A 26,500-nucleotide genomic window follows, 5' to 3' on the forward strand; every position below is an offset into this window, starting at 1 on the left:
CACCGGAACCGGGGTCGACGACTCAGCTGATCAGCAGTGGAGTTTGGCCAGCCGACCCCGTGGGCAGAGCGCCTAGACCTGCCAAATAGGATTACATCCCCTTAGGTGAACTTCTGATGGTCTGATTTAGCCCGGAATCCAATCTGGCTCCCTCAGAAGGTTGAGGGGAGGGGAGAAAAAGAAAAAAGCTTCAAAAGAATAGATTACAGGGGGTTAGAGATCTATCCTGTACTTTGAAGTTCAAATCTCCAACTGGGAAGCCAGACCCACCGGAATGTGGATGGAGTAAAACTCTCAAACGGCTCCCTGATTGCATCCTGCTTCACTGCATCCAACCAAATACTCTGTGACTTCCCCTGACCTAAAAATCAACTTGTGCGACTGAAAGACGGCGAGAATAATACTAATGGTATTTTTTAAGTGCTTACTATGTGCCAGGCGCTGACTAAGCACAGGGGTGGAGAGAGGCAAATTGGGCTGGACCCAACCCCTGTCCCATGTGGGGCTCACAGTATCAATCCCCATTTTACAGATGAGGGAACTGAGGCCCAGAGAACTGAAGTGACTTGCCCATGGTCACAGAGCAGACACGTGGGGGAGCCGGGATCAGAACCCATCACCTTCCGACTTCCAGGACCAGGCTCTATCCATCCCGCCATACCAACGGCTCTTCTCCTCCCCATCCCTATTCCGGAGCCTCTGTACGGCCCAGAACCAGGCTGGGGCCTCGGGGAGGGCAAAGGGGGTAGAGGGAGGGGAAGGGTCTGGCAGGGGGGTAAAACTGAGGTAGGGGAAGGGAAAATTTGGATGGGTAAGATGGAGGCGGCACGGGAGTACGGAGCCTGGGGTGGCGAGGGGAAGAGGACCATGATGAGCCACAGCGGGAGCATGGAATGGCAAACGGATACCAATCGGAGGGCAAAGTGAGATGGCGAATAACCTGCAAAGGCCCACAGTGTAGTGGAAAGAGCTCGGGCCTGGGAGTCGGTAGATCATGGGTTCGAATCCTGGCTCTACCACTTGTCTGGGTGCCCTGGGGCAAGTCACTTCCCTTCTCTGGACCTCAGTGACCTCATCTGTAAAATGGAGATTGAGCCCCACGAGGGACAGGGACAAAGTTCAACCTGATTTGCTTGTATTCATTCATTCATTCAACAGTATTTATTGAACGCTTACTGTGTGCACAGCACTGTACTAAGTGCTTGGAATGTGCAATTTGGCAACAGATAGAGACAATCCCTGCCCATCGTGTATCTACCTCAGTCCTTGGAACAGTGCCTAGCACATAGTAAGTTCATTCATTCATTCATTGAAGTAAGGGCTTAAGAAATACCATAATTATTATTATTAAAATTATGCTCCCCCCCTCCAGGGGAGGCATAATGAAGAAAGTTCCTCAACGAACCCCTCTGGAGGGCCGTCCCTGTCGACGACACATTCCGAAGCCGGCTCTTGGCTGCGTGGAAGGGAGTGTCAAGCTTCAGTCCAGTCTGTCTCAAAACCGCCTCGAAAACGGTGAGCGGCAGCCACCGCGGTCGCCATTTTCCAAATTAGACGAGGGCCAAGCTCTCACCGCCGAGCCTTTCCCCGTGTCGTTTACCGGTCGTCAGGGCGCTGTGCTGTCTCTCGGAGACGCTCTTGGCAAATCGTCTTATTCCCCGTTCTCTTCGCTTCTTTGTTTTCCTTCAGCCTCCAATACCCACAAAGAGCCTCACGCCTATGTACAGGCCACTGTTTAACAGCAATCAAAATCATTTCTCAAAGTCTTCAAGTTGAAGTCCGCCCAACAGGCCCGGCTGTTTTTCAACAACCTTCGCCATTGGAAGAGCAGCGCGAACTCGTGATGGCGAGGTAGGAAATGCCAAGAACTCCGCGGAGCACCAATAACAATAAGGGCATTTGTTAAGCGCTTACTATGTGCCAGACACTGTACCAAGCACGGGGAGTCAAGGACGGCAGCACACGGCGGGACCCGGGGCGCCTATCGCTTCCAAGAGCGAGGGCCCGGGAGTCAGAGGACCCGGGTTCTAATTCCACCTCCGCCATTTGCCTGTTGGGCGACCTTGGGTAAGTCACCATTTCTCTGGGCCTCGGTAAAATGGGGATTAAATACCTGTTGTCCCTCCGTGACAGACTGTGAGCTCTTCATGGGACGGGGATGGTGTCCAACGTGATTATCTTGTATCTACCCCAGCGCTCTGTAGTACAGTGCTTAGCACAAAGTACACACTTCAATAGTACAACTATTATTATTAGCCGCTCAAGTGCCTTTGAAACATGTGAGCCTGGAGCGACGGGCAGGTTTCCGAACTAGCAAATATCGATCGGCATCTACTAGGCCCTCAGGTCAGTCCGGGCTTCCAATCTACCAAGAATCCCTACTTCGCAAGGGAGAGGAATTTTGTGGCAGGACAGAGACTTGTGCCCAACCCAATTTGTTTGTGCCCACCCCAGTGCTCAGTACAGTGGCTGGTACATAGGGACTGCTTAACAAATATCACAGTCATTATTAGCCCTTCAAACTAGAAACTCCTCATTTATAGCAATGGAAGGGGAAGACCAACTCAAAGAGCTTCTCTCAGCGACAGTCGAGCCCAACGCATCCCACGGATGAACAAAGTCTGGATCATCTGGTGCTAAAACGGGGCCAATCCCGTCCCCCCGACCGCTGGAGACCCCCCACAGGGCCTCGCGACCCCTTTGCCGACAGGTGCCCCCTCGTGCCGTCAGAACTGGCGGGTGGAAGCAGTTGCAGATCTTTCTACAGCTTCGCAACCGACCCTGAGAACGGTACGAGCGCTTGATGATACTAATAACGATGATGATGATAATGATAATAATAATAACGATGGTATTTGTTATGCGCTCACTATGCATCAAGCACTGGTCTAAGCACTGGGAGCACATATAGGCTTAGCAGGTAGACACAGACCGTGTCCCACATGGAGCTCCCACTCTAAATAGGACCTGTTTTCAGAGTAGCCCCCTCGGATGGCCTCAGGACGCTTCCCCCAAACGCCTGCCGGCCAAAGGTCCACCTGGAATAGCGCTTAGCACAGTGCTCTGCAGACAGTAAGCGCTCGATAAATGCGATGGAATGAACGAATGATATGGAGGCTTTGACTGCTGAAATGCGGTGCTTCCCAGCCAGTGCCTTTTCTGCTCAGGCAGAGAAAATGACATTCTCCCAGTTCACAGACTGCCAGCGAGCCCGGCTCCGCTTACAAACTCTCCGTCGCGAAGGGTTGGGAGGTGAGAGACCGGCTAGGCACGAGGACCTTGTGGGGTTACCGGGGTCGACCGAGCTGGTGAGAACCTTTGCTGGCGGCTCCCCTCCCCAGCTACCCAATGAAAGGGGTTGGTTGGCTTCCGGCCTCCCAGCGAGAACATCTGAAGCAGAAACACTCCGTCCTTACCCAGACGATCCGGAAAGTGACGGGGAGCCAAGGATAGGAATCAAAACCGAGGGCCGTCCGGCTCTCAACTGACTGCAGACGGCGGAGAAGAGTGCCTCTCTCTGCCCGCCCGCCCGCGGTCCCCTCTAAGCCCCGGGTGGACTCTGACGGCCTCGGGGGGCGGCCCGGGGGGCACTGGACTTCCACTCACCGAGCCCCACGCCTCTTGGTTTGCCCATAGGCCGGAGACCGGCTGAATTTGGGGCCCTGCAGAGGCGACCTGGTTAGGAGGCAGGAAGGTCACTGACGCCTGCCCTCCTGCTTTGGGGGGTGGGGTGATGGTGGGGGGAAAAACAAAAATAAAAATCAACCAGACGGGGTGAATCGCGAGAGCGTGCGCACACACACACACACTTTTGACCTGAGTATTTTAATGAGGTGGGAGTTCCCCTTGCAAATTATCAACATGGACACTCAAGAGTGCATTTTCCATATATTTACGAAAAAAGACCAAACCTCTACTCTAGGAAAAAAGCAACAACTAGGAAGCAGAAAACTTTCTTTAAAAGGAGACAAGAAAACCTGGACCCACGACAGGCGTCGAGAACTTTTTCTGGGGGACTTGGGACGGGGGGGGAGAGTACTTACCCTGAAGAGATTTTCCCAATCCCTGGCCCAGCTTCCACCCATGTTTCTGGAGCAAGCGGTGTCCAATATTATCCTGACAGACAGAACAGAGACACAAACCAAAAATATTCCAATAATATATTCTTCCCTTCCTACTGACTTTTAAACATGTGATGAGCTAGAAATACTCTACATATATGCATGCAAAAAGAAAAAAAGGCTTCGGACAGGGCAACGCAGGCCCAAGGTAAGAGAAAGAAATACCAAAAAAAAAAAAGACAAAAAAAGGACAAAAAGAAAAAAGAAAAAATATTGCTGGCTGACATTTTTTCAGGGGAAGGAAAGGGCAACGTTTTGATAGTGTGCTGGGTAACTTTTGTGCATAACATTTCAAAAGGGTGGGGGGTGGGGAAAAGCAACAAGGGGAGAAAATGTTACCAAAAATAAAAACCCCCAAAAACTAAATTAAAAAAAAAAGAAAAAACACTGACATGAAAAAGCATAAAATCAAGCTACTTATACAGTCTTATCCATCACCTAGACAGCACCACTTGAAAGATTTTTTTTTTCCAAAAATAAGAATCTACAACATGTTTAGTCATTTGTTTGTGTGTCAGGTTTTAATGATACGAAGTTGTAAGTGCAAGACTGCCCCACCACTAGAAACCAAAACACAATCAGAGCAAAATCCAAGCTAGACTTGATTGGTTTTCTCTTTATATTTATAGATATATAGATAGATATATTTATCAATATATAAACTAGCATGCAGCCAATATTAAACTGAAAAAACAGTGAGGTTAGTACAACGAGAAAGTAAACTGATTAAAACAAAAAATAAAATAAAATGGAGCTCAAGCACAGACGGGGTGATGCATTTCACCGTGAAATCTAACCAAAAACGCTAAGATGTTAGAATGGAACAGGCCTAGCAATAAGTTCACAGGAAGGAACCATTAGAGTGCATGGAGGGAAAAGAAGAAGCTTAATGTCTCATCTGCCGTTCCCCAGGAGCCGCTGTGGAAGAGGCATTTCCTCGTTACCGGGCTCGGCAATTAATTGTCAGCTCTGGTCCCGGGACCGACGGTCCCAAATGGGGGCCGGGTCGATCCGATGCCACCGAGCCGGCGGATCGGAGAGCCCGTCCGGATGCACGGGAGGGTGGCCCTTGGTTTGCCACCTCGGACCACTGGGGCTTGTGATCCTTCATACTGGCCATCGAGGGGAAGTTGGATTTGGTTGGTACCTGAGTGCTCGGGTGAGCAAAATTCGGGGGAAAATATGCAATGAGATTCTGTTTGGTCGGGGCTGGCTGGGGGTGAGGGGAGCGGGGAGGCGGAAAGAACAAGGCTCTTCAGAGAAAAGCTAGGTGGTGGTTACGGTGGTGGTGGAGTGAGGTAAGGGCTGGTTTGAAGGGGCCGGACCCACCCGAGTGCCGGAAAACGACACCCCAGTGGAGAGAAGATGGCTGGGAGGGGTCATTTCACTGCAACGGGAAACGTCAGGCCAACGAAGGACACTTCGGCTCCCGCTGGGCAATGGCCGAGCCCACCGGCCTCCTCGACCGGACATCGGCACGGCCCCGCCGCCGGGATTCCCCGGCATCTGCGGATCCGTGGGTGGGGAGCGGCTCCGCTTAGGCCGCCCCGGACGCCTGCTGAAAAACGTCCCCTTGCTACCGGCGGGGTTGCGGACGGTCGGGGCAGGAGGGGTTTTGCAGCAGGAGGGGATGGAGGGGACGACAGCAGCTGAGAGACTATTTTCTCCTCTCCAAGTTCTGAAGCGGAGCGGCTTCGAGGCAGAGGAAACTTACCTGTCCGGGGGAAACTTCGGCCACGTCCCCGCCTGCCTGGAGACCCGGGACCACAGGTGGAGCTTGAACGCTTCCCCCTCTAGACCGTCAGTTCGTTAGGAACACGCCTACCGACTCTTATATCAGACTCTCCCAAGGGCTTAAGTACAGTGCTCTGCACAAGGTAAGCGCTCAATCAACACCCCTGATTGATCGACTGATCGACGACAGGCCGGTTTCAGCCTCTTTATGATTAAACGTGGGTTTCTCACCCAGGGGACTCCCCAGACGACGCTGACAAAAAATTGCCGGAATCCTGTTTTTAAGACCAAGCTTCCCAATCTTTTGCTTTGTGGAGATGAGACATTATGCTGACTTGTGTTGTATTATGAATGCACTAAAATAAACAGACAGATGAAGCAGTATGCTATTTCCAAAAGCAGTGCAAGTGGAGTGAAAGCATTTCCATACGAACCTGGCTTTAAAAACTGGGCTGTCAAAAGAACAGTTAAATGTAACACAAAGTAAGAAACTGTCCAATCACTAATGGTCTTTTTTATTTTATTTTTTGTCTTGTTTTCAATTCACTGCTTGCAAGTAATGTATTTTATTAAAGAAGAGTGAAAGCATAAAGGGAATTCACAACTCAAGACCAGCTGAGAGATTCAAGAACAGCATGTTGGTGACGGACACAGTGAAGGGAAAAACAAATGTTAAAAGGGGGAGAGGGGAGGAAAAAAGGAAAATCTAGGAAGGTTATACACATTAGCACCACTTTTACAAAACCACTCAAGAGGATGGCTGTCAAACAGTGACTTAACGCTCAGCCTAAGGCCCAAGCTACGGGGAGGGCGATGACCTTTCTTTCCCAGAACGCGCCAGTTCCGATGCCCAGTCGTGGTAGGTATGTCCTGTCTACCTGTCATTTATTGATTTCAATTCACGTCTGTCTCCCCCAGTAGGTTCTCACCTCCTTGTGGGCAGGGAATGGGTCTGTTTATTGTTCAAGTGTCCTCTCCCAAGCGCTTAGTAGAGTGCTCTGCACACAGTAAATGCCCAGTAAATAGGATTGATCAAGGAGAGACACCGACCCCGCCGTGGAGCAAACAGGAATCGGCTCCGTGGGCGTGATTTCCGACTCTGGGCCGAGAGCGGGCACTGTGTCGTGGAGTTTTTCCCCTCAATGGGACCCAGGCCAACGCCGAGGAGAGTACCTCGCCATGGCTCTGGAAAAGTCCAAGGTAGGCTCTGGATGGGCCTGTCCTCAGAAGGGGACAATGATAATGTTGATATTTGTTAAGCGCTTACTATGTGCAGAGCACTGTTCTAAGCGCTGGGGTAGATATAGGGTAATCAGGTTGTCCCACATGAGGCTCACAGTCTTAATCCCCATTTTACAGATGAGATAACTGAGACACCAAAGAGTGAAGTGACTTGCCCAAAGTCACACAGCTGACAAGTGTCAGAGCCGGGATTCAAATCCGTGACCTCTGACTCCCCAGTCCATGCTCTTTCCACTGAGCCACGCTGCTTCTCTAGTAAGTGCTTAACAAATATCACCATTATTATTATTATTACTATTATTACCACCACCTGCCACTGGCTAGCATGGCGTAGTGGGAGAAAGCATGGGCCTAGAAGTCAGGAGGTTATGGGTTCTAATCCAGGCTCCACCACGTGTCTGCTCTGAGATCTTGGGCCAGAACTTCACTTATCCGGGCCTCTGTTTCCTCATCTGTAATAGGGGAATTGAGGATTATAAATCCCACATGGGACAGGGACTGTCATCCAACCTGATTTGCTTGCATCTACTTCAGCACTTAGTAGAGTGCTTGGCACATAGTAAGCGCCTAACAAATACATTAACCCTCCATCCAGAAGGGCTGAGCTGTGGCAAGTTAGTTTGGGTCCCCAGAGAAATGTGTCTTGGGGCACCTCTAGTCTTAGGGGGGAGGAGGAGGGGAGTCTAGTGAGCCCCCTTGTCCTTTGAGGAGGCAGTCACTCAAGGGTTCACGTCCCTTACCGGGGCAGGGACTTCCAAGGGGAAAAAAAACTCAGCCCATGACTGCCTCCCTCCCAAGTTCATTCTATCAAATGTGACTCTCACAGATGAGAATAATAATGAGAGTACTTGTTAAGCGCTTACTATGTGTCAGGCGCTGTTCTGAGTGCCAGGGTAGATACAAGCTAATCAGGTTGGACACGATCCCTCTCCCACATAGGGCTCGTGGTCTTAATTCCCATTTTACAGGTGAGGGAACTGAGGCTCATAGATAATACTAATAATGTTGGTATTTTAGCGTTTACTATGTGCAGAGCACTGTTCTAAGTGCTGGGGTAGATACAGGGTGATCAGGTTCTCCTACGTGAGGCTCACAGTTAATCCCCATTTTACAGATGAGGTAATTGAGGCACAGAGCAGTTAAGTGACTTGCCCTAGGTGTCACGGCAGACAAGGGGCAGAACCAGGATGAGAACCCAGGTCCTTCTGACCCCCAGGCCCATGCTCTGCCCACTAGGCAATGCTGCTTCCCAAATGTAAGTCCCCACCGAGGGGCAGGATGCAATTCCCAGCTGTGGATTCTCTCCCAGTACTTAGTGCAGTGTTCTGCACCCAGAAAGCGCTTAATACTATTATTACTACCAGGGGCTTGGGAGGTTGGGCAGGCAGCAAAACAAATGCTGTCACTTAAAACTCCTTAAGCAGCCTGCAGATCAACAAAGTGAACTGCCTCACAGCACTTACGTCCATCTCCACAATTTCTTTAGATTATTGTCTGTCACCCCCCCCCCCCAGACGGCAAGATCGTTGTGGGCAGGGAGGGTATCTATCGATTCTGGTATTCTCTATCTTCCGAGCGCTTAGGAGAGTGCTCTGCACACAGGAAGCGCACGATAAATACGATTCATCGATTGACTGCTTCCAAGAGTGTGGGCGAACTAGAGCAGAGTCCTCGGAAAAGCCACGGAGAAGCCCGGCCAGCTCCGGGCTGGCTCACCTCTCCGGAGGCGGCCTAGGATCTCGCCGCCGGTGTGCGTATTTTTGCTTAATGATAAGGGTCCCGGAAACCTGGGAATCAAATTTCCTTCCCTTCTGCGGCCTCCAGGTTTGGGTCTTATTGAGGGGGAGTGGGGCACTGAGGTATAGAGGACACGCTCACTTTGACCCATTTTGACTCCATCTTTCCCTGCCAAAGCCCACACGATTAATGGCTCCCTGGGGGGCTAAGAAGGCCGACGGTGGTGACGTTCGTCTTGGTTGCTCTGAGAATAGGGCGAGGGACTGAGAAACCAAACAAGCCGTAGCTTTTAATCAGCTTCCACACCCCATTTTCCTCCCTTTCCTCTCTCCGTTGTGGGGTGGGGTGGGGTGGGGGGGTGTTTGTGGAAGGGGAAGCTATCTGGGGAGGATTCGGAAGGGAAAATCTGCCAGGCAGAAGCCCTTTACAGTATTAAATAGCACAATTAGCTGCTGGCAACTAGGAATGTCCCTTACCAATGCTTTGAGATGCTTCCCAGTGTTGGGGGGGGGGGGGGGGGGGGAGTCATTCCCAGCAGTAAACAACTTCCCGGGACTTCTTGTGGCTCTTTAGCTCCTCTCTAGACCGTAAGCTCCATGTGGGAGGGGGATTTCTACCAAATCTGTGGTACTGTACCCTCCCAAGTGTTTAATGCAGTGCTCCGCACACAGTAAGCGCTCAATAAATACCAGTGATCGACTGACCACTCAACCACAGGGAGCCGATGTGGATAACTGGAGAGCCAAGCAACAGCCAGGAGGCAAAGCAACAGCCAGGAGGCAAACAGGCTTTCATCACTGTGAGGGTTTGCGTGCGTGTCTCTGTCTCCGGCTCGGGACTCGGCAGGGCACCCGTTAATCGAGCCTCCCCGTTTATTTCTATTAACGTCCGTCTCCCCCTCTAGGGGGGTAAGCTCACTGTGGGCAGGAAATGTGCCTATCGTTGTAGCGTACTCTCCCCAGCGCTTAGGATAGTGCTCTGCACTCAGTAAGCGCTCAATATATACAACCGACTGACTCCTTGGGCCCCCGTTCCGCCTGGCGCTTGGTTTCCAGTCGACGGCGACCTCTCACGCCTTGAGCCGGCTTGGGCCTCGGCGGGAGTCGCGAGTCTCTTGAGTGGATTGTAAACTTTGCCGGCTGTGTATCGAGGAGTCTAGAAGCAAGAATCGGATGCTGCTGGGTGAACCCATGCAAACAACGAGGTTATAGAGAGTCCCCAAACCGACCCTGACGGCTCACTACAGATGACACGATGAAGGCCAGAGAGAAAAGCCAAATAGTAATGCTACACCATTCCGCTCCAAGAAGCGTATTATTTATAGGAGAGTCCACATATGGCCACCGCTCAATAGCCGGTCAGCAGCAGCCGGATCAAATTACACTTTGGAACTGGTGGAGTCCACAGATCTGAACAGAGAGCAAAGCCAAGTGACCGAGCCCAACTTCCCGGAACTCTTCTAAAACCTGGCCGGGCGCTCTCCTCCCAACTCCGACCCCCATTCCTAGGGAACGGCCGCCGGGGTCCGAAAACTTCAAAGGGTTTCGAAGTCATCTAGAGGGGAAGGATCCTCTCCGTCCCGGCGGGGGCCAATTACGGGCTGGTGAAGGGGTCTCACGCTCAACCTGCAGACCTTGGCCGCTGGGTTGAAGCTCTCTGGGGCCCGCCTTTTGCCTCAGTGGGAGGAAGTTGGGGGGAGGACGGGGTTGGTGTCAGCTCTTGATTTTCCCATCTCGTAGCAGATATTCAGGGGCAAATTTCCTCAGGAAGCTCTGCCCATCACAGAAATGACAAGGATTTCGGAAAGCTCGATGGGGTTCAGCAGTTTTCCTCCCGAGATCCTAGTCTTTGGCTAGGGGGCTTTGGCTCTAAGGCGAGCTTCTAATTTGGGCTTTGCCCGTCCTAACTTCGTTCCAGTTCACCGAGGACTAGGGCCCACACAGGCACTGAGGCCCTGTTAGTCTTTGAGACCCAGATTCCAGAAAAGTTATATTTTTTGGGGGGGGGGGGTACCCAAAAGCCAGCCAAATCATTCTTTTTTCCACTTAATCCCAGGAAGGCCTTTAAATTCTTGATAGGGATATTTCATTGATGATATTCCTTGGTTGAAATGAAAATGGAGGAGGAAAAAAAAATCCTTTACATCAAAGATGTTGAAAATATTTTGAAATACTCATTTTCGATGGATTCTCTAGCACTTGCCTGGGGGAAATGCAAACATCTCCAGCATCTCAGGGATTGAACGCTGAGGCTTTAGAAAAGACCTGCAAAGGCTGGTGGGACCTTTGGTATCTTGCCCACTCCCAAAATGCTGGTTTGCCTCAAGGCCACTCTTCGAAAAACAAATTAAAAAAAAAAGAAGAAGCTCACCTTCCACCTACACTCACAGCCTACCTCTTTTGGGGAACTAACACGTTCCACCCCGGGGCCATGATTCTGGGCTGCTGCAGACTGCTTTAAAAGAACCCCAAAGCACCACCGTTTCCCTGGACTGCGTAAACATTTAGATCTGTAGACTCCCGAGGCTGAATATTTCCTGCCACCTTTGAGTTGCATGCTGTAGCAAAACACTCAGCACCTCTCGATAGATATTGCTGCAGAGACAGACCTGAATTAAGCACCAAGATGCCTGGGTGTCCCAAGCGGTGCCAATTCTCTCCGAGAAATCCAAGATTGCCCGAGGAAGCCGCCGATATTATCTAGCGAGTCTTGGGACTCCAGAGAACTCCATGTATTTCTTTTCTTGTTTGGGGGGGAGGGGATTTTGGGGGGGGGGGTCCTCGGCGTATTTTTATGCCACGTGTTCTAAGCTGCTCTCCTCTGATGCTTATTTTCATGCTGAACACTACTTCCAAAATACGATTTTTTTTAAAATGGAATTTATTAGGCGCTTCCTATATGCCAGGCACTGTACTAAGTGCTGGAGAAGATACAAGTTAATCGGGTTGGACACAGTCCATACCCCACATGACGCTCACAGTCAATCCCCATTTTACAGACCAAGTCACCGAGGCACGGAGAAGTGAAGTGACTTGCCCACTGTCACGTGGCAGACAAGTGGCGGAGCCGGGATTAGAACCCAGGTCTTTCTGACTCCCAGGCCCTTGCTCTATCCACTAGGCCGTGCTACTTCAGAGCTAAGGAGATGGGGGGAAGGGTGATGCTAAGCGCTTGCCAGCCATTTTACCGGCTTGCTCTACCTCTTGGAGACTGTGAGCCCCATTGCGGGCTGGGGGAGAAAGACAGGGACAGAGTCTAATTTGGTTTATCTTGAATCCACCCCAGTGCTTGCCACAAAGTAAGCGCCTAAGCAACATCAAAACCCAGTGTTGCTGCCCATGCCCAGTTGGCCTCTAGACAGTAAGCTCGTTGTGGGCAGGGCATGTCTGCTACATCTGTCCTCTCCCAAGCGCTTAGTACAGTGCTCTGCACACAGTAAGTGCTCAGTAAATACAACTGACTCTTTGGTCGTGGCCTGCCTGGCCCGGCGTCCTCTCCAGTTTCCCCTCCTCTCTCCAGCAGCCCAAGACACAGTCGTGAACTTTCCAGCCCCTCTCCTCAAATGCCCCTTCTCATCCTAAACCTTTTATTTCCGCCACATCGTAGCCATTTGGGAACGTTGGGCCACCTTCCCTTCGATTCTCCCCCAAATGTAGTTCATTAAACTCCTTCTGCTACCAACGAATCCCCGTATTATAAAGAAAATGCAACCTCGATGCTTGCAAATATTGGTCCCCGGGGTAATTTCTAGATTTCCTAGGTCTCTCTAAACAAGGTTCGTAAATGGATCAGACCAGAGTCCATTTTGTGTTTGGGAGGGCGGGAGGTGAGGGAAAATTCTACTGTATAAATGGAAGGCTGCACCTCTCCCCCCACTCCCGCAAATCCTTCAAACAAGGGATCCCCCGTGATAGGCCATGGAATCAACCTCCTACCTTCGAGAAGGCTTTGATCCTCTGATTTTCAAAAATCAAGGGAGGCTAGCCCCACAAGGAGCCTTTGCAAATGCAAATCATTAAGCTTGACTTTATAATTTGGGGGGAAAAAAAACCAACAAAAAAAAAAACCAGACAAATGAACACTGAACACTCCGGCTCAATCCAATCGGTTTCCTGCTGCTGCTTCTCCCCCTGCCCCCTCCGACAAAATCACAGCCTCGTATCCGAGATCCCCCAACTCTGGCTAGCCTCCCATTAAGAGCTGAAGAGGCCGTCCGCTCCAAAACACTGCAGCGGGTGGGATGCCAAATCCCGGGAAAAGCGGGGAGAGGCGGCTGGCCAGGCTGCCTCCTCCTCCTCGGGTCAGAAGATGCCGCCGAGGGGTGAATCCCCAAAGCGGTCTACGGGCCCCGGACCCCTCCCCGTGCTACTTCTCCGGCCTTCGACGGAGGGAAGCGGGCTTGGCGTTTCCATTCCGAGACACAAGACTGGGCTGTGCGGCATAATATCGGCTGTGAATTCTCCCTCTGCAGCATTATCTCATGCGTCATCAATTACTGCCATGCCTAACTCTAGCATCATGCCAGCACATTAAGACAGAAGGGACTGTATGCAGTGTTCACTGGACCAGAGAACAGGAGGAAAAAAAAAATAAAAAAAAAAAGAGGGGGAGGGGAGGAAAGGAACCCTAGAGAAGAAATTAAAAAAAGGCAGACCGTGCAATACAAACCAGATCATGGCTGCTTAGCTAATATGGGCCAACTGCTGTGGGAGAAAAATGTCGAACACCCCAAGTTGTGTAAATTTCCGGAAACATCTAAACACGCACACAAACACGCACACACGACACCAACCTAGGCAGTAAGGCAAATATACGTTGATCCTTTGCTAACGTTACGCTTTCAAAGTAGCCACTCAAGTCACTTCGCGTGTTCTAAGACGTTGGGGTTTTGCTCTCTTTTGGGTTAGGGGGCGGTGGGGAGGGGAGACAAACTAGCTCTTTAGCCTCTTTCCTTCATCTTGCAGAAAAACCCAAGCTTGATCAGGATGCCACGTGTCCCATTATTTCTCCAGGAACCTTACTGCTCCTCCACTGGAAGCGGGCTAAGCAAGTGCGTTTAAGCAACGGTATTAAATAGTGATATTTTCAAGAGGCCTAGACAGCCAAACAATCGATACTTGAGGACAGTCATGGCTTCTCCACACTAAAGGCTCCAAAATCCTCCAGGTGTGGGGGTGAAGGAAAAAAAAGTTGTGTCGAGAAACTCTCTTTGCTCAAGAATATCCCCATGACCATGTAAAAAAAGAAAATCAGCATTTACTGCGGAATGACTCAGCTGAGTTCGGTCATCCTCCTAACTAAACCACTGCCTTTTGTGAGGAAGCTTAGTACGATTCCCTCGTCTGACCTGTACAGAACAAGAGGAGTTTTCTCCCCCAGTGCCTCATGGAAAGTACACGGGGCTGGGAAACAGGAGATCTGGGTTCGAGTCCCAGCTCCACCCCGGCCTACTGCTTGACGCTGGTCAAGCCACTTAAAAAAAAAGTTATGGCATTTGTTAAGGACTTTCTAGGTGCAAAGCACAATACTAAGCCCTGGGGTAGATACAAGATGATCAGGTCGGACACAATCCCTGTCCCGAATGGGGCTCACAGTGGAAGTAGGAATTAGAAGAGGTACTGAATCCTCTTTTTACAGATGAGGAAGCAGGCACAGAGAAGTGAAATGGCTTGCAGAAAAGTGGCAGAGCCAGGATTAGAACCCAGATCCTCTGACCCCCCAGGCCCGTGTTCCTTCTACTAGGGCACGTGACATAACCTCTCTGAGCCTCAGTTCCTTCACCTGTAAAACGGGGAGAAGATCGATCGTGAGCCCAGGGTGGGGCAAGGCCTGTGCCATCTCCCAACCTCACATCTACCCTAGCGCTCAGCGTCCAAGTGCCTAAAAAATGCCATAATTATAGCTACTAAAGAGTTAGAATGTCCGAGCGACGTGAACTACTTCAAGGATCAAAATACATTTCAATCCTAACTCCCGAAAAAGTTTCAATCTTTCCAAAGGATAAATCTCCATTAAAGAAAAAAAAATCAAGTTTGTTTCTAGATGATTAGACTGAGGAATGTTTTCAAGTCTCTCGATCATCCATCCAAAAAGTAATTAGAAGATTACACCCCGATCCCATTTAATCTTCGCAGAGCATGCAAGTGGACTAGAGACAGAAACAGCCCTCGACTGTTAACTGTCATCCCTAACAAGTTTTAACTGCACTCACATCAAGTACCATCCGAACGCTACCTAAACCTGCCGGTGGCCCGAAGATAAGCGGTGAACATCTTACCGATTCTATAGGCTTGTCTAGCGATGCCTGTTCAATTTCCAAGTGTCCTTCTTCATACTGATCGAAGTGATTACCCTGCACGAGAGAGAAGATGGTTTATTCTTCAATAATAATAATAATAATAATGTTGGTATTTGTTAAGCGCTTCCTATGTGCCGAGCACTGTTCTAAGCGCTGGGGTAGACATAGGGGAATCAGGTTGTCCCACGTGGGGCTCACAGTCTTCATCCCCATTTTACAGATGAGGGAACTGAGGCACAGAGAAGTGAAGTGACTCGCCCACAGTCACACAGCCGACAAGTGGCAGAGCTGGGATTCGAACTCATGAGCCCTGACTCCAAAGCCCGTGCTCTTTCCACTGAGCCACGCTGCTTCTCACGGAGCCACGCTGCTTCTCACTGAGCCACGCTGCTTCAGAGGCCGTGGGGGTCAAAACGATTCGCTCCCCACCCCACCCCCAACAGATTTAGGAGTCCTTTCTAGTCTGGTGCTCGCTTTACCTTCCCTCCGCAAGTCGGCCTCTAAAATAAGCGGAGGGGAGGCAGGCTGGCAGCTCTGGATCCCCCCGCCCCCGGTATCACCCCGGTAGTCCCGAGACGCAGACGAGAAGGCCTCTAACCCGGCTACCCACCCCCCCCCCCGGCTTGCGGCCTCTGGGGAGGGAAGACTGGCCGCCACAAGGGTGGGGAAGGAAGTGGACACCGGGCCCGGGATCTGTTTGACAGGAGGCAGGGCACTGTAATAATAGTAACAATGTTGGTATTTGTTAAGCACTTACTATGTGCAGAGCACTGTTCTAAGTGCTGGGGTAGATACAGGGTCATCAGGTTGTCCCACGTGAGGCTCACAGTTAATCCCCATTTGACAGATGAGGGAATTTAGGCACAGAGAAGTGAAGTGACTGACTTGCCCACAGTCACCCAGCTGACAAGTAGCAGAGTCGGGATACGAACCCCCGACCTTTGACTCCCAAGCCCGGGCTCTTTCCACTGAGCCACGCTGCTTCTCAAATAGCAAAGCCGGGATCAGAACTCACGTCCGCTGCCTCCAAGGCCTGCGCTTTTTCCACTAGGCCACGCCACTTCCCATAATGATAATAATAATTGATAAAGGAATGATAAAATATTATTATGAAATTCTCAGAGATGCCTGCTCCCCACTCAAATGACAAATTACTACCTAAAAAAAAAAAAAAAGAGATGCTTGCCGTTGGGCTACCTGATGAACCCCAACTGAATTAATAATAATGTTGGTATTTGTTAAGCGCTTACTATGTGCCGAGCACTGTTCTAAGCACTGGGGTAGACATAGGGGAATCAGGTTGTCCCACGTGGGGCTCACAGTCTTAATCCCCATTTTACAGATGAGGGAACTGAGGCACAGAGAAGTTAAGTGACTTGCCCACAGTCACACAGCCGACAAGTGGCAGAGCTGGGATTCGAACTCATGAGCCCTGACTCCAAAGTCCGTGCTCTTTCCACTGAGCCACGCTGCTTCTCCCTGGGCTCCATTTTTTAGCAAATACACTTTAGAAATCTAGCGTGACAAAGATAACAACAACAACAATCACGGTATGTTAAGCACTCTATGTCCAGCGCCGAGTATATTATATACATATATTACATAATATATGATATATAATATATTATATATTATAATATAATTATTATAGTATTATTGGCGTCTAATAAGCAGTTAAATTCCAAAATTATTACATTTTACACTGAACTGTGTGCTGGGGTAGTTAGTAGGCAATCCAGGCAGACACAGTCTCTGCCCCACGTGAGGCTCCCAGACAAAGGGGGGGCAAATTCAAGGGAAAATGGAAATGAGTCCCAGGGTAGTCAACAAAACCCGGTCTGTCTGTGGCCTAACCTGAGACTGGCCAACATTCTCGACCTCAGAAAGACACGTATGCCCACCGGATCTGATGTGAAATTCATTCAGTCCTATTTATTGAGCGTTTACTGTGTGCAAAGCACAACAAAGAACAAGAAACAGACACATTCCTGCCTACAATGAACTCACAGTCTAGAGGCACGGAGGGAATAGCACGACCGACCGCTCTTGACGAGGAGGCGTAACTAGAAAAGGCGAGGCCTTAAGGAGACCCAGTCATTAGTGGTGATGGTTTCTGACCGGAGGACCACTTAGGGCATTCCTTGAGGTGGACGGGCCCACAGAGAGCCCAGAAAGCAGCTGGCCAGTGTAGGTGGCAAAGACCTCTCGGAGGCCCCCAAAGCAACCACTGATCGGGACACCCCGACCCCTGGCCCACATCCTGCCTCTGGCCCGGAACGCGCTCCCTCCTCAAATCCAACAGAAAATTCCTCTCCCCCTCTTCAAAGCCCTTTCCTAAAGGCCCAGTTTCTCCAAGAGGCCTTCCCAGACTAAGCCTCACATTTCCTTACCTCCCACTCCCTTCTCAGTCACCCTGACTTGCTCTCTTTGCTCTTCTCCACTCCAAGCCCCACTTAAGTCCATATCTGTGATTTTATTTATTTGCATACCTGTCTCTCCCACACTAGACTGTAAACCTGTTGTGGGCAGGGAGTGTGACTGCTTATTTGCTTTACTATACTGTCCCAAGCGCTTAGGACAGCTCTCTGTACATAGGAAGCGCTCAAAAAATACAACAATGAACGAATGAAAGTTAAGGCACAATGTGGGCACAATGCAATGGCCACTTTGGCCACAAATGTATCCTGCACTTGGGTCATCACTACATGCGCTTCACCTTGGCCGGCCCCCTTGCCTTCTGCCAACTAGTTTGTTCCAGTAGGAACACACCGGGCAGGGACAAGCACAGGTCAACGATTCCTTCCGGTGGACTTTCAGGACCGGGCCTCGTCTGCCCGGAGAGACTCCAACAAGTCTAATACCCACCTGGTCGTTGAGACGGCTGTGCTCACCCAACTGTCCCGAGATCGATCAATGGCATTTATTGAACGTTTCCGATGTGCAGAGCACTGAACCTAGCGCTTGGGAGAGTACAATACAACAGAACTAGCGGAAATGGTCCCTGCCCATAACGAGCTTATAGTTTAGAGGGGGTGGTGCACAATAATATAAGTAATTTAAGAATATATAATTTAAAGACACGTACAATATAATTTCAAGGGATGTACGGGTGAGTGTGTTTCCTTAATCCCCTGAAGCTCGGGCTAGAGACCAGCCTAAATGGCTCCCTTATTCAAGAACCCTGTCGTCTGTCCAGAAACAGGAGAACGTGGAAGACATACCGTTTGTTCATTTCCTATTGGATCTGACTGGCGATATTTCTCGTAGAGATTGAGTGTCTACCGGTTTTAAATAGGAGACTCTGAAGACTGATTTCTTCAGTACCCCACCAGTCAATCTTATTTATTCATTCATTCAATAGTATTTATTGAGCGCTTACTATCTGCAGAGCACTATACTGAGCGCTTGGAATGGACAAATCGGTAACAGATAGAGACAGTCCCTGCCCTTTGACGGGCTTACAGTCTAATCGGGGGAGACGGACAGACGAGAACAATAGCAATAAATAGAATCGAGGGGAAGAACATCTCATTAAAACAATGGCAAATAAATAGAATCAAGGTGATGTACATCGCATTAACAAAATAAATAGGGTGATGAAGATATATACAGTTGAGCGGAAGAGTACAGTGCTGAGGGGATGGGATGGGAGAGGGGGAGGAGCAGAGGGAAAGGGGGGAGAAGAGGGTTTAGCTGCGGAGAGGTGAAGGGGGGGGGGTAGAGGGAGCAGAGGGAAAAGGGGAGCTCATTCTGGGAAGGCCTCTTGGAGGAGGTGAGCTTTAAGTAGGGTTTTGAAGAGGGGAAGAGAATCAGTTTGGCGGAGGTGAGGAGGGAGGGCGATCCGGGACCGTGGAAGGATGGGGGCCGGGGGTCGACGGCGGGATAGGCAAGAACGGAGGACGGTGAGGAGATGGGCGGCAGAGGAGCGGAGCGTGCGGGGTGGGCAGTAGAAGGAGAGAAGGGAGGAGAGTTAGGAAGGGGCAAGGTGATGGAGAGATTTATTGAGCGCTTACTGTGTGCAGAGCACTGTCCTAAGCACTTGGGAGACTATGATATAACAGACATTTCCTGTCCACCACGAGAGGTGCCAACTTCTCATTTCGAGTACCAAGATGGTGGGGGGAGGGAGGAGGCTTAGGGAGGGGATGGCGGAGGGACAGGACTGGGAGGGGGACGGACTTCAATGGCCACCAGTCGGGGCCGTTTGGCCACCTGGAAGCTCTTGGGGCTTGTCAGAGTCCCCGAAGGAGAGGGACTCATTTATTCATTCGTTCGTTAAGTGCTTACTATGTGCCAAGCACTGTAATAAGTGCTGGGTTAGATTCAAGCTATTCAGGCTGGACAACAGTCTATGTCCCACATGGGAATTACAGTCTTAATCCCCATTTTACAGATGAGGTAACTGAGGCACCATGAAGCAGTGTGATTTAGTGGATAGAGCACGGGCCTGGAAGTCAAAAAGGACCAGAGTTCTAATCTTGGCTCTGTCACTTGTCTGAAGCGTGATCTTGGGCAAGTCACTTCGCTTCTCTGGGCCTCAGTTATCTCATCTGTAAAATGGGGATTAAGACTGTGAGCCCTGTGTGGGACACAGCCTGTGTCCAACTCTATTACTTTGTATCTACCCTTGCATTTAGTACAGTGCCTGGGACATGGTAAACGCTTAACAAATAACTGTGATATTTGTTTCATAATAATTTGGCATTATTATACATGAAGTGAAGTGGCCAAAGGTCACCCTGCAAACAAGTGGCAGAGCTAGGATTAGAACCTAGGTCCTCCAATTTCCTGGCCTGGGCTCTTTCCAACAGGCCACCTTGCATCTACCCCAGCACTGAGAAGAGTGCTTGGCACAAAGTAGGCACTTAAAATACCATTAAAAAAGCCAATTAAAAAAACAAACAGCTGTTTAAGGATAGGTTCACGATGGGGGGTTAAACAGCCCAAAAGAACTGCTGGCTTTTGCTCTGCCGCTTTCCCCACTCCAAGTGGGGAGCACGGAATACTGGATCTGGGAGCTGGGAAGGGGCACAGAATTACAAATTGCCGCTTTGTCGATTGTGGATTCTGAAGGGCAGAATCACTTGGACTATCTAAAAGTTGGTCAAACTGAGCCCGGTCTGAAAACCTGACTTCAAAAAGAAGTGTTTTGAACCTCCGGCTCTGGCCAAGCCAAACAAACATTTGCTTAATCATCGAGATGGAATAATGCCTATTACATATGGTTCGGAGATTTCATTTGGGAGGATTCGAAGAGGGAATTGGTCCCTTGCATTTGCCTGCACCAAACATTTTTCGAGAGCATTACTAAGAGAGCAGGCCTCTTGAATTGCATTTCATTATTCCTCTTAATTAAAACTTCACCGAACATGAATTCCACGGAACCAAGGACGGACGGACCAGATCTGCTCTTCCTCGTGGGAACCAATACCTTCTTAATCCTCGACTGACCTGGTGTTTACATGTAGTTAACTGAAAAGCCTATTGGGCACCCCAAGTTTGACCTTTCCCTGCTTTCTGCAGGAAAAATCACGTCTCCTCCAAGAGATCATCCCCGACTAAGTCCTCATTTCCTCGGCTTCCGCGCCCTTCTGCTTCACCCTTGCACTCGGATTTGTACCCTTTACTCACCCCAACTTCGGCCCCACAGCACTTCTGTCCATGTCAGTCATTTTTGTTTATGTCTGTCACCCCTCTAGACTGTAAGTTCCTTGTGGGCAAGGAATCCATCTATCAACTCTGTTGTGTACTCTCCCAAGCGCTTAGTGCAGTGGTCTACACACAGTTAAGCGCTCGATACAACTGATTGAATGATTATGCGTCCAGACCCAGGATTTTTGCTCCTGCCCATCTCTCCCCCTCACCCCGACCCCTTTGCTCACCGACCAGTTGAATCGTAAAAGAAGCAGGGAGGTGACGCTTCTCAGGACCATATATTAAACACCTCGGAAAATATTTTAAGGTAGATAAACAGAAAGAGTCACTTAGCTAGACTTCACACTTCCTAGGGGAAAACTACACTCTCCAAACGCCCAACCTGTCTCTCGCTTAGCAGCACTTAGCGTTCCGTCTTGTGATTTTGCTATCACGTTGTCTGAATCAAAGGAGAGGAAAACTTCAGATTTCCAACCATCATTTAGACCCGCGGCTTAATTCCCAGTTCCTCGGTAATCGATCTTGCCACGTTGAGAGCACTTTTATTAAAAAAAAAAAACACCCAAAAACACAAAATAAAATCATCTGAGTCTGCAGAAGACCGCATGGGAGTGAGTAGAGAGGGTCTTGTGCTCAGATTGCTTATCAACAAGAATGAGCATTGCCACAAAGTTGGAAAGCTTATGGAGATATTCCCCAAAAAGGCCACCCGGCTGGGGGACGATAACCAGATGACAAAACCATTTTGTTCTGGCAAATAGCAGTCAATCGTATCTACTGAGAGCTGTGTGCAGAGCATTGTACAAAGCGCTTACGAATACAATTTAAAAATAAACAGACATCTGTAATTGTAGTATTTTTTTAAGTGCTTACTATGTGCCAGGCACTGTACTGGGAGTTGGGGTATATACAAGCAAATCAGGTTGGAGACAGTCCCTGTCCCACTTGGGGCTCACCGTGTCAAACCCCATTTTACAGATGAGAGAACCGAGGCCCAGAGAAGTGAAGTGACTTGCCCAAGATCACCCAGCAGGCAAGTGGAGGAGCTGGGATTAGAACCCATGACCTTTCAGGCTTCCAGGCCCTATCCACTACACCATGCCGCTTCTATTAATATCTGTCTCCCTTTCTGGACTGTAAGCTCACTGAGGGCAGAGAACATGTCGGTTTATTGTTTTGTACTCTCCAAAGTGCTCAGTACAGAGTTCTGAACACAATAAGTGCTCCATATGATTTAATGAATGAACGTATGAACATCCCCTGCTCATAACCACCTCAATATGGAGCCTCAGAGCCCCAGTGTAGCTTAGTGGAAAGAGCGCGGGCTTGGGAGTCAGAGGTCGTGGGTTCTAATTCCGGCTCTGCCACTTGTCAGCTCTGTGAGCTTGGGCAAGGCATTTAACTTCTCTGTGCCTCAGTTACCTCATCTGTGAAAGGGGGATTAAGACTGTGAGCCCCACATGGAATAACCTGATCACCTTGTATCTACCTCAGTGCTTAGAACAGTGGTAAGCACTTAAATACCATCATCATCATCATCATCATCACCTGCCCGCCTGACCCCAGAGCCAAGTCAGGAAGACCGCCTACTGCTCTTCCCTTCCCCACGCAGCCGAGGTTTTCCTGAATCTCACCCCCGAGACCCAACTGTGCTCCTGCACCTCAAGCCGGGTCATAGGCCTCCAGGAGATGGACAGAGCCATAGAGACCCAGGGGGCAAGGACAAGGCCAGACACAGAAATAACTACAGGGCAAACCTTGAGGGCAGGGAATGTGTTTTATTGTTGTACTGTACTCTCCCAAATGCTTAGTACAGTGCTCTGCACACTGTAACTGCTCAATAAATATGACTGAATGAAAAGCAGGGAAACGGGAAGTGAGAAGTGCAAATCTTCCAGGAAAAAAACAGCCCAGTCTTTTCTGCCAGCATTTTCCTAGACGTCAGAACAGCACCCTAACAGTCCCCAGATTGTGAACTGGGCACCTAGAAGTGGCTGGCGGACCTCTTCCTTCTCCCCATTTTTAACCCAATTGGCACAAGGTACCGGGTCATCTCTGACTCTTAAGCCTCCCTGGCGGTAACTCCTTCCCTTCTCTCAGAGAGGCAGCGTGGCCTAGTGACTTGGGAATCAAAAAGAACCTGGGTTCTAATCCTGGCTCCGCCCCTTGTCTGCTATGTGTCTTTGGGCAAGTTCCTTCACTTCTCTGGGCCTCCATCCCCTCATTTGTAAAAGGGGGATTAAGACCGTGAGCCCTATGTGGACAGGGACTGTGTCCAATCTGATTAGCTTGCATCCACTCCAATGCTTAGAACAGTGTCTGACACACATTAAGTGCTTAAAAAATACCACAATTATTTTTCTTATTAATGAACACCCTCCGAAACAGCCATCCTCTTTCAGCCCCTCAGTGGTTCTCCAAATTCTGAAGACAATATGAATTCCCGGCGGTGGCTGCGGCAATCTGAGGAGAGCACATTTCTCAAGCTGGGGGTGGCGAGGGAATTCAATGAGGGTGGCGGAACAATAAGCCTTTTAGGACTAACTTGGTAAAGGCAGTGGCACATTTCATGTCCATATCTGTAATTTATTTATTTCTATTAATGTCTGCCTCCCCCTCTAAAGTGTAAGCTCATTGTGGGCATGGAATGTGTCTGTTTATTGTACTCTCCTAAGCGCTTAGTTCAGTGATCTGCATACAGTAAGCGCTCAAATAGGCCTGAATGAATCACTGAATAAATGCAATTGAATGAATGAATCAAATATGACTTACTGATAATTGGCAGAGCCGGGTGAGTAGTCTCCTCCACAACTACCCCGGCCCCTCCCCGGATACCCCGGCCCCTCCCCAACATCTGGTGCCACTGGGCACCGACAATAATCATTATGGTACTTGTTAAGTGCTTACTATGTGCCAGGCTTGTACAAAGCACTGGGGTGGATACAAGCAAATCAGGTCAGACAGAGTCTCTGTCCCAAATGGGGCTCACAGTGTCAATTCCCATTTTACGGATAAGGTAACCGCGGCCCTAGACTTGCCCAAAGTATCACAGCAGACAAGCGGCGGTGCCCGCTGGGTCAGGGGGTCACGGCCAGGCCTAAAGTTCTGGAACAGGGCTAAAAGGGGAATGACCCCCTTCTTCAGACGGAAGGACAGAGCAGTGGGGTGGGTCCCGGCAGTTAGGGGAGCCTTCAATCCATCGACTGATCTTATTTATTAAGCGCCTTCTGTGTGCCAAGCACTGTACTGAGCCCTTAGGAGAGTACAGTATAATGGAGTTGGCAGACACATTCCCTGCCCACAAGGAGCTAGAGGGGGAGACAGACATTCAAATAAATAAAGATCAGATGAGCTGCCTTCTGCCTTTGGGCTGGGGGAGAGTTGGCATCCACCGCCCCAGCAAAGGTGCTGGCTCCACACGCCCCACAAGAGAAGATGAAGCAGAGGAGATGGGACGGGGGGGGCTTCCTGGAGAAGAGGTCTCATCTTTTCAACCCCCATTCCGTGCTTTCCTCAACCTCACCCCTGGAGAGTCATCAAATGGATCGCCCATGCAACCCTGACGCAGTCGCAGCCCAGTTTTTTGTTCCTTTCTTCCCCTATTTGTTAAGCGCTGACTGTGTGCCAGGCACCGTTCTAAGCACTGGGGTCGACAGGAGCTAATCAGGTTGGACACTGTCCATGACCCACAAGGGGCTCAGGGCTTTAGTCCCCATTTCACAGATGAAGTAACTAAGGCCCAGAATCTGCTGTGTGACCGTGGGCAAGTCACTTTAATAATAATAATAATGTTGGTATTTGTTAAGCGCTTACTATATGCAGAGCACAGTTCTAAGCACTGGGGTTGACACAAGGGAATCAGGTTGTCCCACATGGGGCTCACAGTCTTCATCCCCATTTTACAGATGAGGTAACTGAGGCACAGAGAAGTGAAGTGACTTGCCCACAGTCACACAGCTGACAAGTGGCAGGGCCCCAGTTACCTCATTTGTAAAATGGACATGAAGACTGAGAGCCCCATGTGGGACAGGGACTGTGTCCAACCCAATTACCTTGTATCTACCCCAGTGCTTACTACAGTGCCTGGCACATAGTAAGCACTTAAAATATCATTATTATTATTATTATTATTATTATTAAGTGAAATGCCCAGGTCACCCAGCAGACAAGTGGCAGAGCCGGGATGAGAACCCAGGTCCTTCTGACTCTCGGGCCCGTGCTCTATCCACAAAGTCATGCTGCTTCTCAAGTCGACTTCCAAATGGGGTCCTTTACGTACTCCACACCCACAGGTATTTCTGCAGCACTTCTTCCCCCAACTCTGAAAACTTGGCGGGCGGGGGAGGACACAGTCCTCACCTGCATATTCTTTTTACAGTTCCTTGGTAGACAGAGCGCTCACCTGGTCCTCGGCAGAAATTCCTGAAACCGTTTCTTTGCCACCCTTACTCAAAATCCGCTCAGGCTAGGGATTGATAGCTTCCCTGGTTGGCTCTCCCCCCAACCCTCCCGGCCCATCTCCTCCAAATGAGCTATAGATATGAAAGCCGTCATCTCCAATTTTAAACATGGTTAAAAAAAGCTGATGGATGCACTCCATTCATCTCCTAAATGCAGGAATCCTGCTTTACTTATGGAGTGCGGGAAAGCGAGCCGCAGACTCTCTTCTTTCCAGTGCCTATGTTCCAGCAGTCACTACTTTATCGGAAGTCATTTTCTCTTACCAGAACCCGCAAGGCCACCCGAGTCCCCAGATGACCAAACCAGATTGTTTCCTCACAAGCACGAGAAAACTGGCCTGCCCGAATACAAGGGACGGAAGGAGGAAATCGAGCGAGTCGATTTTATGGGAGGGAGGAGGTAGAGAGCATTTTCTTCTTTAGGCTGCACCTGCTGCCTGGCTTCAGGGGTGGATCTACGATCGGGGGCCTCGGGGAGGTCTAGCCAAACACCCGTCGGCGAAAAAATGAAATCCCAGTGCATAATTTAGGAGGAGGCGCCCAGGTGGGTAATCCCTGGCTCTGGAACACGTCACACACGAGAAGCAGCACGACGTAGTGGATAGAGCACAAGTCTGGGAGTCAGAAAGTCATGGGTTCTAATCCCGGCTCTACCACCTGTCTGCTGTGGCCAAGTCACTTCGCTTCTCCGGGCCTCAGTTACCTCACCTGTAAAATGGGGACTGAGTCCGTGAGCCCCACATGGGACAGGGACTGTGCCCAACTCGATCTGCTGTGTCCACCCCAGTGCGTAGTACAGTGCTTGGCACAAAGTAAGTGCTTTATAGATACCAGAATTATTATTATTATAACCGGTAATGCTGCCGACTAGCTGCCATTCTTCATCTTAGACTCCAAAATGGCTCTGTCCTCCAACCGTATAGCATTTGGGAGCCCTCGGCCTTTGGTGGATACTTATGGGTTCATGTTCACTGATTAAGTTAAAAAAAACTTTTTCCTTGCTCGGTGGCCTCAGGGGATCTCTGTGGCCTGTCTGCCTTTGGTTCCTGACTGTGGTGTAGCCAGTTCTTACAGACTTGGCATCCTATTTATCTCAAGAGGAACATGGGTCTCTTTATACATATTTCCACTGAGATACCTTTGCGTCACTGTCTAATGCTCTATTGTGTCAGTTTTTTGTTCGTTTGGTTTTTTTGGGGGGGAGGAGAGGGAACGGGGAGAAGACAGACTGATTTTTACTGCCACCCCACCTT

At 49.8% G+C, this 26,500-nt stretch overlaps 1 protein-coding gene across 3 annotated transcripts in view; it reads right to left on the reverse strand.

The window, feature by feature from the left end:
* GPATCH8 (G-patch domain containing 8) overlaps nt 1–26,500 on the reverse strand; it is a 97,712-nt gene that overhangs the window by 42,972 nt on the left and 28,240 nt on the right. For 2 of the 3 annotated variants that reach the window (XM_029075065.1, XM_029075066.1), the window contains exons 1-3: nt 15,112–15,189; nt 6,290–6,307; nt 4,044–4,116 (exon numbers count right to left, since the gene is read on the reverse strand). Coding sequence is in view for 1 of the 3 variants with exons in the window: in XM_029075064.1 (XP_028930897.1) it covers nt 4,044–4,116; nt 15,112–15,186 (148 nt within the window). In the remaining 2 variants the exon portion in view is untranslated. Of the gene's footprint in view, nt 1–4,043; nt 4,117–6,289; nt 6,308–15,111; nt 15,190–26,500 lie in introns of those variants that run through there. The other variant, XM_029075064.1, reaches the window with a different exon arrangement.

This window comes from Ornithorhynchus anatinus, chromosome 11, assembly GCF_004115215.2.
Source record: "Ornithorhynchus anatinus isolate Pmale09 chromosome 11, mOrnAna1.pri.v4, whole genome shotgun sequence".
NCBI classification, from domain to species: Eukaryota; Metazoa; Chordata; class Mammalia; order Monotremata; family Ornithorhynchidae; genus Ornithorhynchus; species Ornithorhynchus anatinus.